The following is a 19300-nucleotide window of genomic DNA, read 5'->3' on the forward strand; positions in this document are numbered from 1 at the left end:
ACCACGGATCGTGGAGCGGTGAAAGAAGATCGTACGAGTCGTCGTCCGCAGGGAGGAAGAGGACAAAAGAGACGAGGGCGCGTCGGGGTGCGTGCAGCCCCTCCCGGCGGGTGAACGAGGCTTCGCCCCTTCGTTTTGGACGCGAGTTGAACGAGGCCAGGCGACCGATTGTCGAGCATCCCCATCGTCGTCCTGGCCACCTGTCGCAGCATCGGTCGCAGCCGGGCCGCGTGCAGCATACGCGACGACGACGACGATGACGACGACACTCGTTGTTCCCATGACGTGTTCCTCCGCATCTTCCGTCTTCTCGTGGCGATCGATTCCCTCGTGGCGAACGAGGCTCCTCCTCGGGATGGCACTCCCTTCTCGACTCGACGAACGGCACGCTGGCGACAATAACCGGGGGTGAGAGACGAGCGATGGTTTGGATCTTTCGGCGGTGGCGGCGACAGCACTGGGACCTTAACACCCATCCTTGCCACCTGAAAAACACAGGTGCAACGCTGCTGGCTTCGTCTTCGTTCCACCACGCTTTCTCGACCGATATGTGAACATCGACATGTCGCATCGTGAGAACATTTTTAAGAATGGATTCAGTGTTCCCTAGGAATGGAACGAAACGTGAGGAAGGAAAATTCATTGTTGACTTGTGATAAATATTCAAGCTGTGAGAGATGAAGAAATTTGATGTGGATATCATATTTCTTTTGCTTGGTAAAATTTGGACGATTAAAGATAGGTTTTTCCACTGTTGGAGAAATGATTGTTTCCATTTTCGTTCCATCCTAATGTTCAATGTTCATCGTTGATGGCGTCGAAAGGAGAGTCAAAGATTTTGATCGAATTGGACATTAATCGAAATGATACTTGAACTTGAATTTTCTCTGTAATTCTTAACGATCAAAATCTTTGATCCTGAAACGGATGAATGGTGAATTCCATTTAATGATACGAGACATAGTTTATGAAGTTGCAGAGGAGTTGTTTGATTCCCGAAAATTTCTAGAAACAAATGGTTCAAAGCGTGTCATTGCAAAGTTTTATGGACGATTATCCGATGGAAAAGCGTAGCCCACCCTTGGGGAACATGAAGAAATAACTGTGCTTGAAATTGTGCGAGCCTATCGATCTCCTTGTACGGCTTTGCAACCTTGACGTTTAGCATGCAGTGAATTTCGTACGAACAGCAATCTTTCAATCTTTGAATGAATTGTCCTTTTTTCAACACTGTTTTAATTAATAACGATTAACCAAGTTTTTATCATTGACTAAAAGTTGAGAAAAAATAAATGTTAGATATTTTCTTTCTTTTTGATTTATATTTACGGTTAATCTTAATTTTTAATCCTTTCGTTGCAACGATTATAATACCATTCATTATCAATCTTGGTTGTTAACGGCCATCAAGCCTATTCCAGCCTGTTCTCAGTGCTCGAAGGTCTGACAATAACGGCCGCAACTACTTTGTTTCTAATTCTGTTGAGCAACGGACAGTTACCGTGAAGACAATATCGCTCAAACTTTGATGAATGTTAGTAAGTTTGCCAAAGTTTTGCAGTTCGAGGAGCGAGGAGCTGCTGCATACACTAATTTGTATTTCTAACGAGGAACAAGGCGCTCTCACGTGTATCTTCCATTAATTACAATCTCCATTAATTTTTATTTTCAATTTTATTAATCGAGATTCATCGAATCTCTTGATATTATCAATTCGAATAATTTTACCATCAGAAAAGATACCATACATTCATCAATATTCGACAGCTTTGATTATTTATAAAATTTCTTTTATCGTTCTTTATCGAAAGGATTAAAAATTTCTTGTTCAGGAATGCATAATGGGATACTTGTACGCCATCAACGATGATAATCAACAAGAAGAATGACGCGGCTAGCAAAGTGTTCCCCATGGGTCGACACTCGTGCAACACGTAACAGGAAGCTGTGAATCCACGCGTCGATTGTACTACCTCACCAAATTAGTCCCATAACCCAAGTTGCAAGTTAATCGCGACACAATAAGATGAACAATTCGTAATTATTGTATTTTTTTTCTTTTTTTTTTGGTGCATATCGTGCATGAGAGTTAATCAGTGTACAATATCGAGCTGTTTTTATTATAGTTTTCGATACACGATCACTCGTGGAACTTTTATTTCGTTTCATTCTTCAATACTAATCATACTATTCTTTATCCAAACGAAACAAAAAACGTCCTCGTCGTTTATATTCTATTTCTTTCAATATGTTTTTTAATCAGCTGCTCCTCAACTATTTCTCTCGCGAATACTCGGCCCATTCGATCGATCGACGAATTCCCGTTCTCGATTCCTCGAACGGCAATCGTTCATCGATCGTTGCTCATGGATCCCGCGAAACGATGTCCATCGCAAAGGGATGACCATGCAATGGAGGCCGAGAATTCTGATCTAATAGGAGCAAAATATAGAAAGGGAGAAAGTTTGCAAGCTTTCTCCCTTCTTCAGAATCATCCACGTGGGTGTGATGTGTACCTTGATTGGACGAGTGTGAGGCTCACGATTGCGGTTGCGGTGTGCATGGCTCTCGCTTCTCTGCCAAAGCCGGCGGCTTTATCACAGGCTTCTCTTCGGTCACTGGCGTGGGTGGGGCGTCCTTTCTTGGCGGCATCCTTTCGTTTATAGCGTCCAGACCCTTCGCCTCGGCGAACGAAGTGATTTTGTGGTTCGGCGAGAAACCTTGGAGAGCTGTCGATACAATAATTCAATCGTCAGTGCAATTTTTAGGGATCAAGATTAGGGATAAGATTTGTTTCTAATATTTCGTAATCAAAAAATTATTTATTCCGTACTGTCGTTATTACTTAATCTTGTTTATTATTCTATCTACTGCATTCGTTTGATCGATTGCTTACCGTTTTTTAGCGACGTTTTGCCACCCGATAACGCACCAAGAGGCAAAGCTCCAGTGGGCGTGAGGCCCTTCAATTGTAACACACTCTCGCTTTCCTCTCTGCAAGATCAAGACAAATTACAACGATTAGCAAATCGTATTGAGAGAGAAAAAAAAAGAGGAAGGAGAGAAAACCAGAGCAAAAAAAAAAATGTTTCTCTTCGATTCTGCATTAATTAACCCCGAAAGAGCGGGTATTCCAATTCCACTGCAAACCATTTATCCACGAAAAACGTTCGATATTTTTTCGACGCTTCGGAAGTTCGATCCCCAGAACAGAAGAACAGACGATTTTTCACCGACGCGAGTTATTTTCCATTTTCGATTTTCTCCCGCCGAGTTCCTGAGGCAAAAGTGTTATTAACAACGGTGAAACGGACGTGGGGGATTAATCCTTTGAAAAGCATTCCGTTTTTCTCCGATTACCGATCGACTGTGAAAATTCGATCGATTCTCCGTGGCAATATTTCACCGGCGTTAATGAATTCTATCAACGTAATTGGAATATATATTCGTTCCGCAGGGCCGAGTTAATTACTTAATCGTCGGTGTACGATTTCGCGCTGATGGAACACTTCTTATTCCCTCACGTTATTGCCTATTACATTGTTATTTTATATTTCTTCTTTCGAAGATTCTTTCGATAGAAAATTTTGATAAAATACTTTAAAGAAAACGAAAAAAATTAATTGTTATTAGATCTATTTCTAATTTTTAACTGTATTAAATATTACTGACCTCAGGACGGAGAAGACGCGCGCCATTTTGCCAATGGCTCTGATCTTGTTTCTGATAACCTCCTTGCGTAGATTGGCTGCTGCACCTAGAAAAGGGTGAGAATATTCAGTTTGAACAATCTGTTCTTGAAACAAACTTTTCTTCTTTCTGTGATCCACAAAATCGCGAAGGCACAATGCAAACAAATAGGATTCAGCACTAAAGATTACTAGAGCCTAGTGAATTTCTAGCATGATGTCACTAGCGAACAATTCGTGTAAATTACTCATAAAGAGCGTTGTCTTCGAAGATGATATTATATGTATAAAACTAGCTGCGAGAAACAAAGAAACGAAAAAAAAAAAGAAAAAAAAAGAAAAAAAAAGAATAGACATTGATGATTTTATATAAAGCTGAAACTAGATGAAAAGATTCGTGAGTTTTGATTTGCCTTCGCGAGATCTTGATCACGAATTCACCCCGCGACTCTCATCGCGAGGTAAATTGAAATTTGGCTTCACTACATTATTCATACCACAGCTTATTCGAAGATGTTATTTGAAAAAAAGAAAAGAAAAAAAAAAGAAAAAAAAAGAAAAATATATATGAAAAAAATTTTTACTCGTTATTCTCGGGTTTCACGGCAAACAACAACGGCAAACTACAGCCAAAAAAACTCGGTGCACGCGACGAGCGAGTGCATATTAGTCTCGATGTACCAACTTTTGATCTTTCATTTTATTTATATCTGTCTCTTTAGCATAAAATCTACTTTAAAGTATTTTTACATATTTTTTTCTTTTCACTCGACAGATTTGCATAATCCAATTTAAAACCGTCGTTATTTTTTTAAATCGTCACAATTATCTTTACGTGGATATCTCCTATTCGTCTCTTATCAACGAACTGAACGAACAATGTAACGAATAAAACTATTATAAGAGACTCAAGTTGAACGTAAAAACAATGTGAAGCAAAAGAAAAAAAAATAATACGTCAAGAAAAAAGAGATATATCAAACAATCAATTCTAAACCAATTCAAATTTCGCGCGCATTGCGGCCAATCGCTTTAACGCATGCGCGTAAATGATTCGCTGCGATCGGCGCGCTATTTAAATTACGCGCTCGTTCGTGTACGTTCTCGATCAAAGTACACGTAGATTTTTTGCAATCTCTGTTAAATTTTATCGAATTTTTAAGTTGAATAGATAAAAAAAAAAGGAAAACCTTCGTAATCATATATTGAAATATAATATAATATATATATATGTATTATGTATATACGTAAAAAAATAGAGAGAGAGTGCACGAGGGTAATAGCACAAGCTCATTGCATATAATAAATGCGCGCAACTATATACACACGCGCGCGTGCACGTGTTACAAAACGGAAGCTGGTGTGCGATACGTGCGTACATCGTAATAATGACGTCTATAACAGGTTGCATAAACCACAGATTTCCTAAATTATGCAAAAAGATACAATGCAAGAAAAAGAGGTCAACACATGCACATGCAGGCTTTGAGCGCGAGTAAACGTACGCACCATCGGTCAACTAAGGGTGCTTTTTATCAGTCGCTGTTTTTTTTTTTTTTTTGTATATTCGTCGCTACTTGCCTACTTTCTCGTTCGTATTTTCTCTTTCTTTCTTTCTTTTTTTTTTTTTTTTATACAATTTTTCAGAAAATTGTGTTTATACGTATGGATACGCGTATTCATTTGCATTTTTATGCTCGCTTATTTCCAAGTCTTTAACCCGTATCCGCGCGTTAGAATTTTAAGCATATAAATATTAAGAATTTTTTTTTAAAAGGGTTTTTTAAAATTTTATTCTGGTTTTGTGTTTGGGATAATACGACAATGTTCAGTGGTTCTCATTTTCCATTCGTTATATTTAATCGTGAACAAAAACAAGTTCTAATTAATTTTAATTTCTCATTACGATGCAACAGTTAAAAACGAATATCTTTCTGTAAATGTATTATTTACGAGCAATTAAAAAAAAAATATAAATAAAAAATAAATTAGAAATTTAGATTTATGAATATATACAAAGTAAATAGTTTATGAGACATAATTTATTTCAGTTGAGAAACACTGATTAATTATTAAAATATTAAATATTAAAAAAGTCGGCTATTAAGTTTAAAAGTGAAAAATTGTTGGTAAAATTCTAAGCGCACAATTACGGGTTAAGAAGCAGACTAAAATACAGAATAATCCAAGAGTCGGCCATTTTGAGTTCGCGCTAAACTACAAAATGGAGATTTCTTTTTGATATCGCGATATCTATATTCATCAAAGAATTCTTTTTACATATACATCGAATACTAATCAAAAATTATTTAATTTCTTTCTATTTTTTTTTGCAACTTTTGAAATATTTCTTTTTGATTAAAAAAAAAAAAGAAAAAAAAGAAAAAGAAATATAACTTTCCTGTTTTTTTTTTTTTTTGCTGTTTAAAGAAGATCGAAAGGAACGAGTAAGTGATATTAGTCATTACTTCTTTAGAATTTTCTAAGATTTAGCTTGTTCGTTCTATAAAAAAAAAAAAAAAGAAAGATAATTTCACATGGATCGACATACGTGAAAATATCGTTCCGGTGTCGTTGTGTTTCCGCTTCTCTAAGCTTTCGCGAGTTAAATTTGCGGATGTCAGGTCTTGTGACACTATAGCAAATCGGGTAATTTTGTCACTTACATAGAAAAAACAAATTCATTTTTTTGCTGATGAGAAATTTAGCGAATTAGGAGATTCTACTGGCTCTATCTTTTTTTCTTTTTTTTTTTTCTTTTTCTTTACTTTTCGAACACTTTGAAACGGCAGACGATCAATCTTTTAAATTCTTTTCTTTCTTTCAACGTCTGTATTATTCTTTGAACGTCTTTTCCAGTTTGCAAATATTTCCCTACTTTTAATGGCATACGTTCAACGAAATGTTTAAATTTCGTGGCGTTGAACAGTGAACAAGGTTCAATTTCGCGAGGCTAACCACGTTTTAATTTCTCGTAATCCGCAATCGCGCGGCTGCGCTGCATGGAAAAGCTTTTTGCCAACGTTTTGCTGAGATGGCAGGAAGAAAACATTTCTGGAATATCCTTCGACGGTCCATTTTCCCGTGTAAAAAGCGTTGCACGAAACGTCAGCGTGAATCGACGAGAATTTTTCGTCGTTTATTTATTTCGCGGAAAATTTGTACGAATGCTTCTATTTATCAAAGGGGAAATGAGGGGAAAAAAGAAAAAGAAAAAAAAAAGGGGAAATCATCGAATTTTGTTTTACTTCAATTATTTAGTCCAGCGAGTTAGAGTTTGTTAACGTTCGAACTCGAGAAGTTATAGAGTAACGAATCGATATTACTGGGCTGTATAGTGGAGTGTATATTTTTCCCTTCTGTTGGTTTCAATGTGCAAATTGAACATTGATGTTTAATTGAAATAAGCTTCGTTACAAAAAACGTATAACAAACGTTTAAATAATTTTTTGCCTACCGTCCTCTTATTTTACATCATGTACAATAAAATCGTTCGTCTGTTCGCAAAGTGAAGTAAAACGAAAATTCTCCAGATCCATTCCACGTGGGTGGCTTAAACAAAGCAGTTTTGCACATTCACGAATACGAGGAGATATGGCGTTTCTCAATTCAACTTGCCTCATCAATACCAACGAGTAGAAGCGACCCTCAAATGTTCTCTTATGTATGCATCCTAATAAGGGGGTAAGAAAATATCGAAAGCAAGGGAGGATGGAGTTCAAGAAATTAAAAAAAAAAAAAAAAATGGGGAGAGACTCGAGACAATGGCACAGCCTGGAAAGAACGATCTTTCTACTCTAAGGAGCCATCGTAGAGTCATGGTACTTTTTTCTTTTTTTCTTTCTTTCCTCTCCTTTTTTCTTTCTTTCTTTCTTTCTTTCTTTCTTTCTTTGCGACCTCTTTGACGCATTCTTCCGGGGAGAAGAAGAGCGCACGACGAAGAGATTTCAGGAGGAGAGGAGACTCTCCGAACTGAAGGAGCGGAACATTTATCGATCATCCTTTGCATCCTGCGGCTTTTCACTGAGAAGGACGATGCGGCACATACAACGACGTACGTCACTACTAATTTATACAACAGATCAAGCCTTTGCTCTCTAGACATTTACGTGTCAGCGCATGATTATGCACTCGTGGCCTGTCGCAATGGGATTTCTACCTCTACGAATCGTTTTCAAATTTATTTTCCTCAACATTCTCGTTTCCTTTTGTTATTTCTTTAATCCCGATAAATCCCGTATCCCGTGACTTCAACTCAACCTCGGCTACGTTCTTTGAATTTTTCCGATTTCCCCAATTTCGTTCGAAAAAGAAGTTTTCGAGTCGAATGAAATAGCATAATAATTATATAAACCTTTCGACAAGAGTCTCGAAATTGAATTATATTCGAGGGAGAAAATTTTCAACTCGATTCAGAGAGAAATGGACGAAGCTGAGGATGAATCGAAAAAAACGCAGCAGCGGGTTGGAGAGAGAGAGAAAAAGAAAGAGAGAAAAAAAAATAAATAAATCCAAATGAAATTTTACAAAAGACAAATATCGTGACGATGTATTAACGTCTCTCGTGATCAATCTTGATGATCCCTGAAGGTGATGAATTTACTTTTTCTTTTTTTGAAAAAGGGTACAGAGCTTCCTTCCTTCTTCTCTCTCTTTTCTTTTTCTTCCGACGCTGTTCCTCTAATCGCGACGACGACGACGACGACGACTACGACGCCATTGCGACAGTGTTACTACGACGAGCTAACATTTATCACAGGGTGTTCGAGTTTGGCACCGAGTCCCAGGGACGGAGATCCATCGTCCATCGAGGGGGATACACATCTCTAAGGCTTTCTCAAAAGGATGACGCATGATCCTCCGGTCAATCGGGCAGAAATTTCGACGGGGGCGAAATCCGCGGACGGAATCGTTCGATCTCAACCGGATCTGTGCTCAATACATATCGCACGGGGCAACTAGTGCTCTATATCGACTGTTTTAGAAGCGTTTCTAACAGGCGTTTCTAACTTCGCTCTTCGAGCCGATTAAACACACTCTCGCGAGTTATTAAATCGAAATTATTACGTATATGTATAAAAAGGAAGGGAGAAATTCTGAAATCGAGGGATCGAGAGAGAGAATTTAATCTTAATTTAATCTTTTCAAGGAGCTCAGCTCGAAGAATCGGTGAGAAAGATCGGTTTGAACGCAAGGTCGAACGTCTATGCAAAACGTGTCGTATTTCCAGATGGATCTCCGTGCCTTTCGATGCATAGGCGCCGCCAAGAGGGCGCGTGTAATAATATTCTGGTACGTTGCGACGCCTATGGAACTCGATTTCGTCGATGCCTTCTCACGCGGATTCGCTTTATCAACATTAGGAAAGCTTCACGGGCCCAAATCTCGTCGAGGGACTCGTGATTCGGTTTTTCCATAAAACAGTTTCGAGTTTCTCGAGTCACTCGACCATTGGGCGCTTTTTTTTTTTTTTCCTATATCAATCATTGCTCGATTCGTCGACTCGCGGAGGATCGAGAAGCTGAAAAAGACTTATCTCGTGGGCCGTTCCGTTTTTTTTTTTTTCCGTTTGTATGTAAAAATATTGATTTTACCTTTTCGTCGATGATCGTCGAATCGATCGAAGCCCACACGATGATCTTTTCACATCGATTTTTCAAACCTTGGTAAAAGTTTGTACAAATTGACAACAGATTGAAAAATTTCCTGGATGGATTTTTCGATATTTGCAAATAATAATACGAGGTAAACAAATAAAATATATAAATGGCGGAAGAGAAAGAGATTTCGAGGATCTAATCACGAGATCTTGTCCCCAGGAGCATGTGGATCCTCCACGATCGAGATCTATGCGCACTTTCAACAGAAAAACAACTCACCGTACGCGATTGTAGGTGGGGTCGTATTTGGACCGGACCAGTCGGGTTACCATGGCGGCCATGGTGACCATGGTCGTTTTACCGATGGTGAGCGTGGACGTGAGTAAAAGGACAGAAGTAACCAACAATGTGAGAGCAGCGTCAATGCGGCCGAAGAGAAGAGATAGAGAGAGGCCGAGATGTATAATAATTTTTTTCCCCAGTCGTTTTTTTGTTTTTTTTTTTTTTTTTTTCGAATTGATCGATCGTTGAACAATCCGATGGAGAAGATTCGAATTCGAATATTCATAGAGTGTTGTATGTTTTTTTTTTTTTTTTTTTGGTTTTTGAATAACACACACATTTATATATATATATGTATATAAAATGGTTAGTTGGAGACGATTGGTGGTTGGCGAAGAAGATGGTTGTCGAATGTGGCGTAAAGAAAAGAACACATAGAACAGACAAGAGAAAGAGTGCAGAGCGTAAGTGGCATTCAAGTCAAAAAGCGTTGGTGCGTTAGAATTTTGGAAAAGTTTGCTGCATCTATACAAGGTGTCCCTTTATACGTAAGAGGATGAATGATGAAGATTGGAGGGAGAGATTGTGCAGGAAATTTTGTATCTATGCTTCTGATCTTTTTTTCCATATTGTGAAGAAATTATTAACTCTTAAGGGAAAAGTATGATGGCAGAAAATAATTTTGGGATTAGTCTTTTAGAGATGTTTTAAATAATACAGCCATCATTTACGGAGTCATTATTTAAATGGCGATATTTAATGTGTTAATTTGAAGAAGAATACGAGAAAGTTATAGTGCATTTTTATTAAACTCTTCACGTATTAAGAAATACCTTGTATTTTATTAATTATTTCTTTTAGAAAGGTTAAGTCAAAAATTATGAGATACGTATAAAAGTTTTATGTTTTTAGTTGTTTAAAAGTTATCCAATTTTTATGGGTATTTTTTTATTATTGATTATTACTCTGTGATGTAAAATACAAAATGTTTTTTGAAAAAGAACTCTGAGATGCATAATTTCTGACTTATCCTTTATATAAAAGAGTGACGTTTAATCGTACATCAATAATTCAAAATGAATAAATCTGTGATTACAAAAGAAATGCTTCATAAACTCAAGTTTTCTTTTTGTTTTCTTTCCTCAAAAAACAAAAATGATATCAAGTTTATAAAACATGTCTTCCTTTACTTTTCTTTCCAGATTTTTCCTAGAAATATTGATGTACGATTACAAATCATTCTGTACATTTTTCGTTCTCAATCGAGACCAAAAATATCTAAATTTAAAAATCAAAATCAATTTTATGGAGAAAAATGAATTATCGAATTATTCTTCTTTCTTCTTAAATGTTTCGACATTAATTCATTCGACTAGCAATATTTTAGAAATGATATCATAAAATATCATTCTAATGTAACCTTTTCGCAAGATAATTTAATCAAGAGGTTCTCTTGATTTGAGCTCGATTGAGATAAGATAGGCTATCGATCATTTACTTAATATTCAATGGTGAATACTGAAAGCGTAAGAAGGTAATTCGTTAGTGGAAAATGTAGGTGGTCTGCGTTTTTTTTATGGATTCGTCGTTGATTATTTATCGATTAAAATCGATCAATTGTCTATTTTAACAAATCCTCCAACAAAACTTACAATAACTGCAATGAAGATTAGATCAAAAATATATTGTACCACGAATGAAAAAATAAAATCTGCATTATATAAAAAACAAACTAATTATTATTATTATAAATTAATAATAAAATGAAAAATAATAAATGATAATATTTTCTTATCTTTTTCTTGACGAAATATTTATTTATTTAAAAAAAAAACTTTCTATCAATTCTTTGTTATTTGTTGATTTTTATTCAAACAAAAAGAAAAACGCAAACCATCCTGCTGATTACTTTTGATCTCGTGATTACTTTCTGCTTGACTATCAATGTTTCTCTTCTCGTCTACTAGTTACGTACACGAAAACTAATCGGATCTTTCGAATTTGAATAATCGAAATCGTGTGAAAGTAATCTCGACAGTGATCGCGAGATCCACAAATACAATACGTCTTAGATCAAATTCAATGTTCGAAATAATTGTACATGGTTAATTAACACACCGCTATATAGAAGCTACCTGCAAAAACTGATTAAGAAAAACTTTTGATTAATAATACGGTCGTTGTTTCGATCGTACGAGGAACTTACTTACTTCATGATTTATCGAGGAATAAAAAGAAAGAATTTTATCATTATTATTATTATTATTATTCATCGATTTATTTAGATTAAACGTTGCAAAAGAGATTTGAATTACGACAATTTTTTTTTTCGAAATCCATAAAAAGATAGAAAGGAAATTTTCGAATCGGAAAAAAAGTAATCACAACGAATTCCTCGACGATCGTCGAATCAATCGATAAAGCTAAATTTCGATTAAAAATTTATTCGATTAATATAAGTATCCTAAGTAAATAGAAACTACTAGACATTATAGCATGCGCGAGAAAAGAAAAAAAGATGGTCGCAAAAAAGATCGATAAAAAAAAAAAGAATGGGATATAAAAAAAAAAGGAATGTATAATATATGGGAAGGTGTACAAAAATAACGCGCAAAACAACGAAAGAATATAAGTAGAGAGAGGATAAAATACGATTATTAAGAGAGAGAGAAAGATAAAAAAACGAGTAAATCAGGGAAAATGTCGGAAGACGAGAGATTGAAAGAGAAAGAGAGAGGGAAAGCGGAAACGTTCTCTTATTGTTATTCTTTTATCATGAGATGGTCAAGGTTCAGAGAGAGAGAGAGAGAGAGAGAGAGAGAAAGAGAGGGAGAGACAGAAAGATCGATGCGTGAAAAAAATGAGAAAGAGAAAGACAGATGAAATGACGTCGAGCAATGGTACTCTTAAAAGATTCGAGAAGAAAGAAATGTACGATATTTCGTGGCTTTGATTCTCTTTTGTAAAAAAAGAGGGTTGAGGGAGTTGGAATTTCAGGAAGACGAGAGTGAATAATTTATCGAAAGAGGTAAATGAAAGACATTTTTCAACCCTTCTTTAATAGTGGATTGTCTCCTTTTCGTAGATTTATTTTAGAAAGAAGATTTAAAATCGTATTATATTCCGTTATCGATTGATCGATCATTCTTTAGTTTGTATATAATAATTTTCATTTTAAAATGTCAGGAAAATTAAATTAACGATGTAATCAGTTTCAAAAGTATCAATGTGAAATGATTTAAAAAAAAGAAATATTCAGTTCAATTGATCTAAAAAGAACCAACTTAGAAAAGAATAATTTGATAGAAACATCAATTTCAAAAAAACCCATCTTTTCTTATCGATTACTCGACGATAAAAAAAACAATACTGGAACAAATTTGGAAAAATCTATAAATCCATCGAAATATAAAATACAAACTGAAGAATAAAGTTAATAAATTCTTAAGAAATTTGAAGAAGAGAAAAGAAGAAGAAAATTCCAAGAAACTGTTAAAGAGAGAACGAAGGAAGGGGGGGGAAAAAAAAATTTACAGACTTATCATCGCCTGTAAATTTCATCTTCCTCGCCAGCCTCAACCTAGCCACGAGAATATCGTAGCGAAGCGTGCACAGCATGAAAGAAAGTAAAGAAAAAAGATCAGCTTCTTGTCTGAGCGATACATTTTCACGTGGGAACGTGGGATGTCGATAGGGGATAGGTAGGGGCGTCGTTCAGTCTATGGTGTCACGTAGATTCGCGAAAGAGGATCAACATCGAAGAAAGGATCTCGCGTAAAGTGCGCCAAGATTCACCAAGCATCGCCCGGTGTTCACCACTTTCCATAAAGCGAACGGTTTTGAAAAATATGCCGTTGGAAATAACTTGGCCGTATATATTCTCCGTTCCGATCGGGGCGAGCTAATAAAAAAGTAACTGGAAATGATAATAATAAAAAAAGAACACAGAAGAAGTGAGATATATTTCGAGTATATACACGAAATGGGAAAAAATAATGATCGTTTTCTTTTCACCATATATTTGGAGACCTGAGAAACTATTCTATTCTATTCTCACTATTTTTTTATTAATATTATTTCAAGTCAATTGATATTATCTATATCATCAAATACTTCAAGTATTTTGGAATAATAAATTATTTTCAATTTCTTCAATTTCGAATAGAATTTTTCTCAGTTCTGCTCAGAGATTCTCTGAGATTCTTCTTAAAAAAAGAAAAAAAAAAAAATTCGGTGTATCTATCGTCATTGGTTGAAAGCCAAAGCCAGAGCTACCTCTATTTATCGGTGGGAAGGTATCGGTGTTTGCGAGAGATAATGAATTTGAGGCGAATTTAATGGATTTGTCTTGGATCTCGGGGACTAATGTTGCTGACTGTACAGTGTGAATGACGGTTATCTTACGCCGTTGAATTAACACGAGTGAGCGATTGCACGAGTGAGAATGGCGAGAAACAGTAGATTGTTCCATAAATGTTCAGACGCGATACACTATAATACTCTACTAAGATATACTCCTCGTACGCGATTAAAAAACCATCAGTTTGTCGTGTAAATGGCGAGAGATTAATTTCTAACCAATTTTACATCGAGGATGAAAAATTTTTCACGAGAAGGAGGGGGGGGGAGATAATTGAAATGCATTAGAGAAACTCGAATAAATGTAAGACGCTTGTTCGAGGTTCCACTTTCGAATAATAGAAATTTCAAAGATCAAAGAGCGTCCCTCATTTTATTACATCCACCCATTTCTGCGATATACCCTTCCCTTTATAGGAGCTGTCAAACGTTACACGTTACGTTTTCATCAAGCGAAGCATACCGAACAATTTCTCAAAAATATTCCAACTTAATGTTTAATTCTGCTTGCGAGTATCGCTATTTCCTTTGGCTGCGAATATATTCCGATATTCACGTCACGTTCATCCTTCTTAAAAATACCGTCCTTTCCTTTTTTCCCTTTTTTTTCACACTCGTGGAAAATTCAAATCCGATCTATCCGCGTTCCAATCTATTTACATCTCTTTAAATCTCTATACATCTCGATCGTTATCCACGAAGCTATCCCGAATAGAAACAAGAAATATTCTCCAAGTCTAAAAACGAAAACGGATAAAGAGAAAAAGGAAAAAAAAAAGAAAAGGGTTGATCGATACAACGTGATAGCCTTCCTTTCCTCGTCTTAGGGAGAACTCGATGCGTTCGATCGATCGACGACGAGCCATTTTCCCGGGCCGAGACAGGAGGAGGGGGGAAAAAAAAATGGAGAAAGAAGACGGAAGAGGAAGACAAACGTTCGAGGAAAAGAGAGAGATAGAGAGAGAGAGAAAAAGCGCGGTTCCATCGAGAGAAGAAACGAAAATCGATTAATAGTGGCACGTTCCGGATTAACCGTGTTCCAATCCGGATCATCCGCGTGATCAGTCAACGCCTGATTCCGCGAATTGTTTAGGGGATGGAACAAATATTGTCGTTGCTTGGCTATCGATCGCCGCGCTACGACGCGCTACGACGTTCATCCGCCTTTTTGCGCCCATTCGAGCGCGATTTCCTCGCGCGAAATTAAACAGAAGAAGGAATATTTCGAAAACATCGATCCTTTTTTCCCCCCCCTCCCACGGAAGAGAGATCGTTTACGAAAAATTGTGGAACCGTTGTGAATTTTTGAGGCGAGATAGAAAAAGAGGAAGAGAGAGAAGAAAAAAAGCGTAGAAGAAAATTGGAATTTGCATTCCATGAATATATTATTTCGCTCGAAATGAGGAAGGCGTTTTTTTTTTTTTTTCTTTTTTTTGAAATTGCTTCGCTAGATTGGATTCCTGGTTTATTATTATTATTATTATTTTCTTTTTTTTTTTTGCGCGCGCGCGTAAAAGGTGGTTGTTTTGATGGAGTTTCGGTGCAAAACAGTGTGATTATGTTACAGTAATTGAAAAAGCTGTTTGCGATGAAAGTGATGAAAGGGCGAAGTAATAAAAGAGGCTATTATGTATATTTTTCATTAATTTTTTAACGCATGAAACAAAGGAACGTTCTTTTATACACGTCTTGGAAAATATGTTCGCGTTATAATGGTAATAAAAGTACAAAAATATCTTCAACATTAGCCTCCGTGCGAATTATACACACTATTTAATCTTCAAAGTATTTTTGGATACTGGTATAATTTTGATGAAACAAAATAAAAAAATCGTAAGTATTAAATTATAACCTTTTTACACGTTATCAAAAATTATATGCTTGCTACGTTTACAAAATCATTTCAACTCGTAAAGAAATGCAAGATTAAAAAAAAATTTTATTTCTAATAATATTTTTTTTTTTCTCCCCAATAAAACTAAAACAATCCAACATAAATATTTATACAAACACGGTTACATTCCCAATCAAATTTAAAATCCTACCAATATCCAAATATTCTCACGAACAATTTATTCATACATTGAAGAGTTCAACCAAAAATTCCAGATATATATATTTTTTTTTCTCCAACCGCTGGCTGCAAGACGAAGAAACTTTCTCACCAGAAGAAATTCAATTTTCCAAAATTCGTCTGATTGGCAATTAAAGATAACAATCGTCGACAAAATACTTTCGTTCTGCGAACGGACCTGTTCAACATTCCTAACTTGGATCATTCTGGCCGATCGTAAAATTCCTTCCTGAGCTAAAATTTAATTCAACCTTGGTGGATAACGATCGAAAAATGTAATTCGAGGATTATCCTCAACCGGCCCAAGTTTTATTTTTACGCGTTAAATTTTCATTCGATTTTATGCACGTACCCGATACCTGTAATAATCGTGTAATTGCGAATCGAGACAGAGAGAGAGAGAAAGAGAGAAAGTCTGGAAACGGAATCTCGAAATGGAAGAATTTTACAAGGTTCGACTGGTTAACACCAGTCGCCCTGGCTAATTGGCTTTCTGCAAATCTCTGACCGTCCAATCTTCTTCCATCCCCGTATACGTATTTCTGACGTATTTGCATAATTGCTCCTCCCAATTGTCTTCGATAATTTCATCCGAATTTCGGTATTCGGATAAAGATCGGAGAATCTGAATTAACACTTCTGCTGGCGGTCGATGCTTGTGGCGCGTGATCCTCCTCAACACAAATCCAATCCACCAGGGATTATCGAGTGTTATTCGAAGAATTTAAGAGATGCAAGGCATTCAAATTAGTTTCGAGGAATTCGAGAGGAATCCAAAATTAAAGAATCCAACATCGAGCTCGAATCTGATGATGATAATGATTATAATGGAGGATCAACGACTGTGAAGAATAATTTGAAATGTAATTCATGTCATTTTGTTAGAAAAACACACGTGTTCGAAATAATCTTTGATTTTTTGCTGCTTATTCTCAAACTTTCGTATTCAGATTTTGAAGGAACACTGTAGTTAAAGTGTTACCCTGGTGTCTTAACATTAAGTTTCACACGTGTTATAATTCTTGTGTGGAGGATCAAAGTGGAATAATTGCATTGCTCGTTTGGACACTGACGTTTCGAGGATATGCGTCTTTCGAAATATCGCGAAATTTTCATCAATTGTCGCTCTAAAATTTTAATACTTTAAGCTCTCTCGAATACAGATCTGCCGTTTCGCTCGATATTTGGCAATATTTTATTATTGGGGAAAGAGCACGTTGATCAATCGCGTAGCAGAGGTCCGTGGATCAATCAACGATTCGTAAGAAATTGAAAATTCATCAACGTGAAATGAAATCGTTGTAACGATGGAAAATTCGTGACTTGAAAAACTACTGAAAATCGCATCGACGTCGAGCGTGCGCGAAAATTGATATTAAAAAAAAAAAAAAAGGAAAAAAGAAATTAAAAAAAAAGGCTACGTCAAATATACACGAAAATTTCGGACCGAAAAACGGGAAAACTCCGGGAAAAAAACATTGCATCGATGTCAAATGCATCTGCAACATTCGGTGATGCGATGAACGAGAAATATATATATATAAAACCACAAATAAATATCTACACGTCGTGATAAAGCGAGAAATTTTATTGATAGAGAAATTGTTCAAATCAAATGATATATATATATATTTTTTCGAATAATTATTGAATCAAACGAGTGAGATCGAAGAATCGTTGAAAGATCCACAGAGAATCCTCTCTACATTACGCTGCAACAATTTCCACATTTATTTTTATCACGCACGATTGACAACAAATTTACCATAATTCGAGAAAATATTTGTTCGCGCATAAGTTTCCTCCAAATGAAAAAATCGAGCGAAATCGCAGCTAGAAGAAGATGGTCGTCGAACGCAGGACAAGTTCGCAGAAACACTTTCTTCGTGTAACACCGATCGATTTAATTGAAGATCGTGAGTTAACGCGATAGAATAGAAAAAAAGGAAAAAGAAGAAAGAAGAAAAAAACAAGAGAAAAATTAACCAGGCGTGGGAAGGGAGAGGAAGAATGGAGGAAATCGAGCGAGATCGGTGGGCGATCGGTGGTTAAACGCAGCGGTGTTCGATGGATGCGGGTTAAATCGGGCGTGAGCAGCGTGGTTGAAAATTAAAATTTGAAAGGGAAAAATAATAAGGGCGTAAAGAAGCCGAAAGAAGAAGCTGAAACGAGTAATAAACGCGTTCGATCGACTCTCGTCAAGAGATTTCGATTTCGAAGAATGGAAAAGAAGAAGAAAAAAAAAAGGAAAGCACGAAAATGAACAAGCAGCCGGATGCGAAACTGAATAATCGATCGAAATCGCGTGATTTCGAGAGACAAAAACAAGTCGAGAAAACTATGGCCTTGCGCGGAACGCTAGTCGCTAGGTGGCTCTGCTGTGTCTCGATTCGTTCTCTACCATTTTAGATCTGTCGTAATTTACTTTAATCTCGAAACGAGGATAGTGGTCGATAGTCAATTGGTTAAACTCGCCGTTAAAAAGCACGAAGGAGGAAGGAAAGAAAGAAAGAAAGAAAGAAGAAAAAAAAGAAGAAAAAAATTTCTCTCTTCTCCTTTTCTCGAGATCGAGATAAAATTATTCAGCTTGCTCTTGGAAATGGAATAGAATAATATTGGCAAATTCAACCTTTCTGGAAAAGCTTCGCCCCAGATCCAGAATGAATTACGGCGGAAACACAATTGGATTGTTTATTATCTTTAATCTCTGACCAAAAGGAAATCCGCAACGATATTTTCCCGCGAATCTCGCTAGATAAATCTGGCATCGAGCATGATACCATTAATTATCGGCCTCCGATTAATTAACCGAGGCAAGACGTACTTCCGGTCCAGCAGAACTCGCCGCGGTGACGCGTTCGCGCTCGCGCTGCCACACAAACAGGAGGAAACACTGGCAAAAGAAGAATAAGAAGAAACAAAGGCGGTAAAAAAGAAGTAAAAAAAAAACAAAAAAAAAAAGAATAAAAAAGAAGAAATCGGAAGAAAAACGAGTTAAATCGTTCGGATGTATATATATGTACATGGAAATACACGTGTTTTTCTCTTTCTCTTTCTCTTTCTAAAGTATGCACGCATAATGAATAATAAAATGATACACAAACGTGTATCATGGTGTACATATATATAAATCCATTTGTCATCTGGTATTTGAGATTGGGTTATTTTGGCTCGTTTCGATTACAAAAAAAAAAAGAAAAGAAAAAGAAAGAGAGAGGGGAGAAAAATTAGGAGCAAAAGAAAACAAAAATTAAAAGATAGTGAGAAAAATAAAAATGAAAAGAACTCTTTTTGCG

At 36.3% G+C, this 19300-nt stretch overlaps 1 protein-coding gene across 10 annotated transcripts in view; it reads right to left on the minus strand.

The window, feature by feature from the left end:
• Nucleotides 1–301: 301 nt before the first annotated feature.
• Nucleotides 302–19300, minus strand: part of LOC411046 (serine/threonine-protein phosphatase 2B catalytic subunit 2) — a 160121-nt gene continuing 141122 nt past the window's right edge. For 4 of the 10 annotated variants that reach the window (XM_026440048.1, XM_026440056.1, XM_026440055.1 and 1 more), the window contains 5 exons: nt 6241–6324; nt 3673–3757; nt 2897–2994; nt 2517–2729; nt 302–485 (listed from right to left, as the gene is read on the minus strand). In XM_026440048.1, coding sequence (XP_026295833.1) covers nt 2539–2729; nt 2897–2994; nt 3673–3757; nt 6241–6324 — 458 coding nt within the window. In that variant the 3' untranslated portion in view covers nt 302–485; nt 2517–2538. Of the gene's footprint in view, nt 486–2516; nt 2730–2896; nt 2995–3672; nt 3758–6240; nt 6325–18828; nt 18898–19300 lie in introns of all 10 variants that reach the window. The other 6 variants (XM_026440050.1, XM_026440051.1, XM_026440052.1 and 3 more) reach the window with 3 other exon arrangements.

Source organism: Apis mellifera, linkage group LG4 (genome assembly GCF_003254395.2).
Source record: "Apis mellifera strain DH4 linkage group LG4, Amel_HAv3.1, whole genome shotgun sequence".
Classification (NCBI taxonomy): domain Eukaryota; kingdom Metazoa; phylum Arthropoda; class Insecta; order Hymenoptera; family Apidae; genus Apis; species Apis mellifera.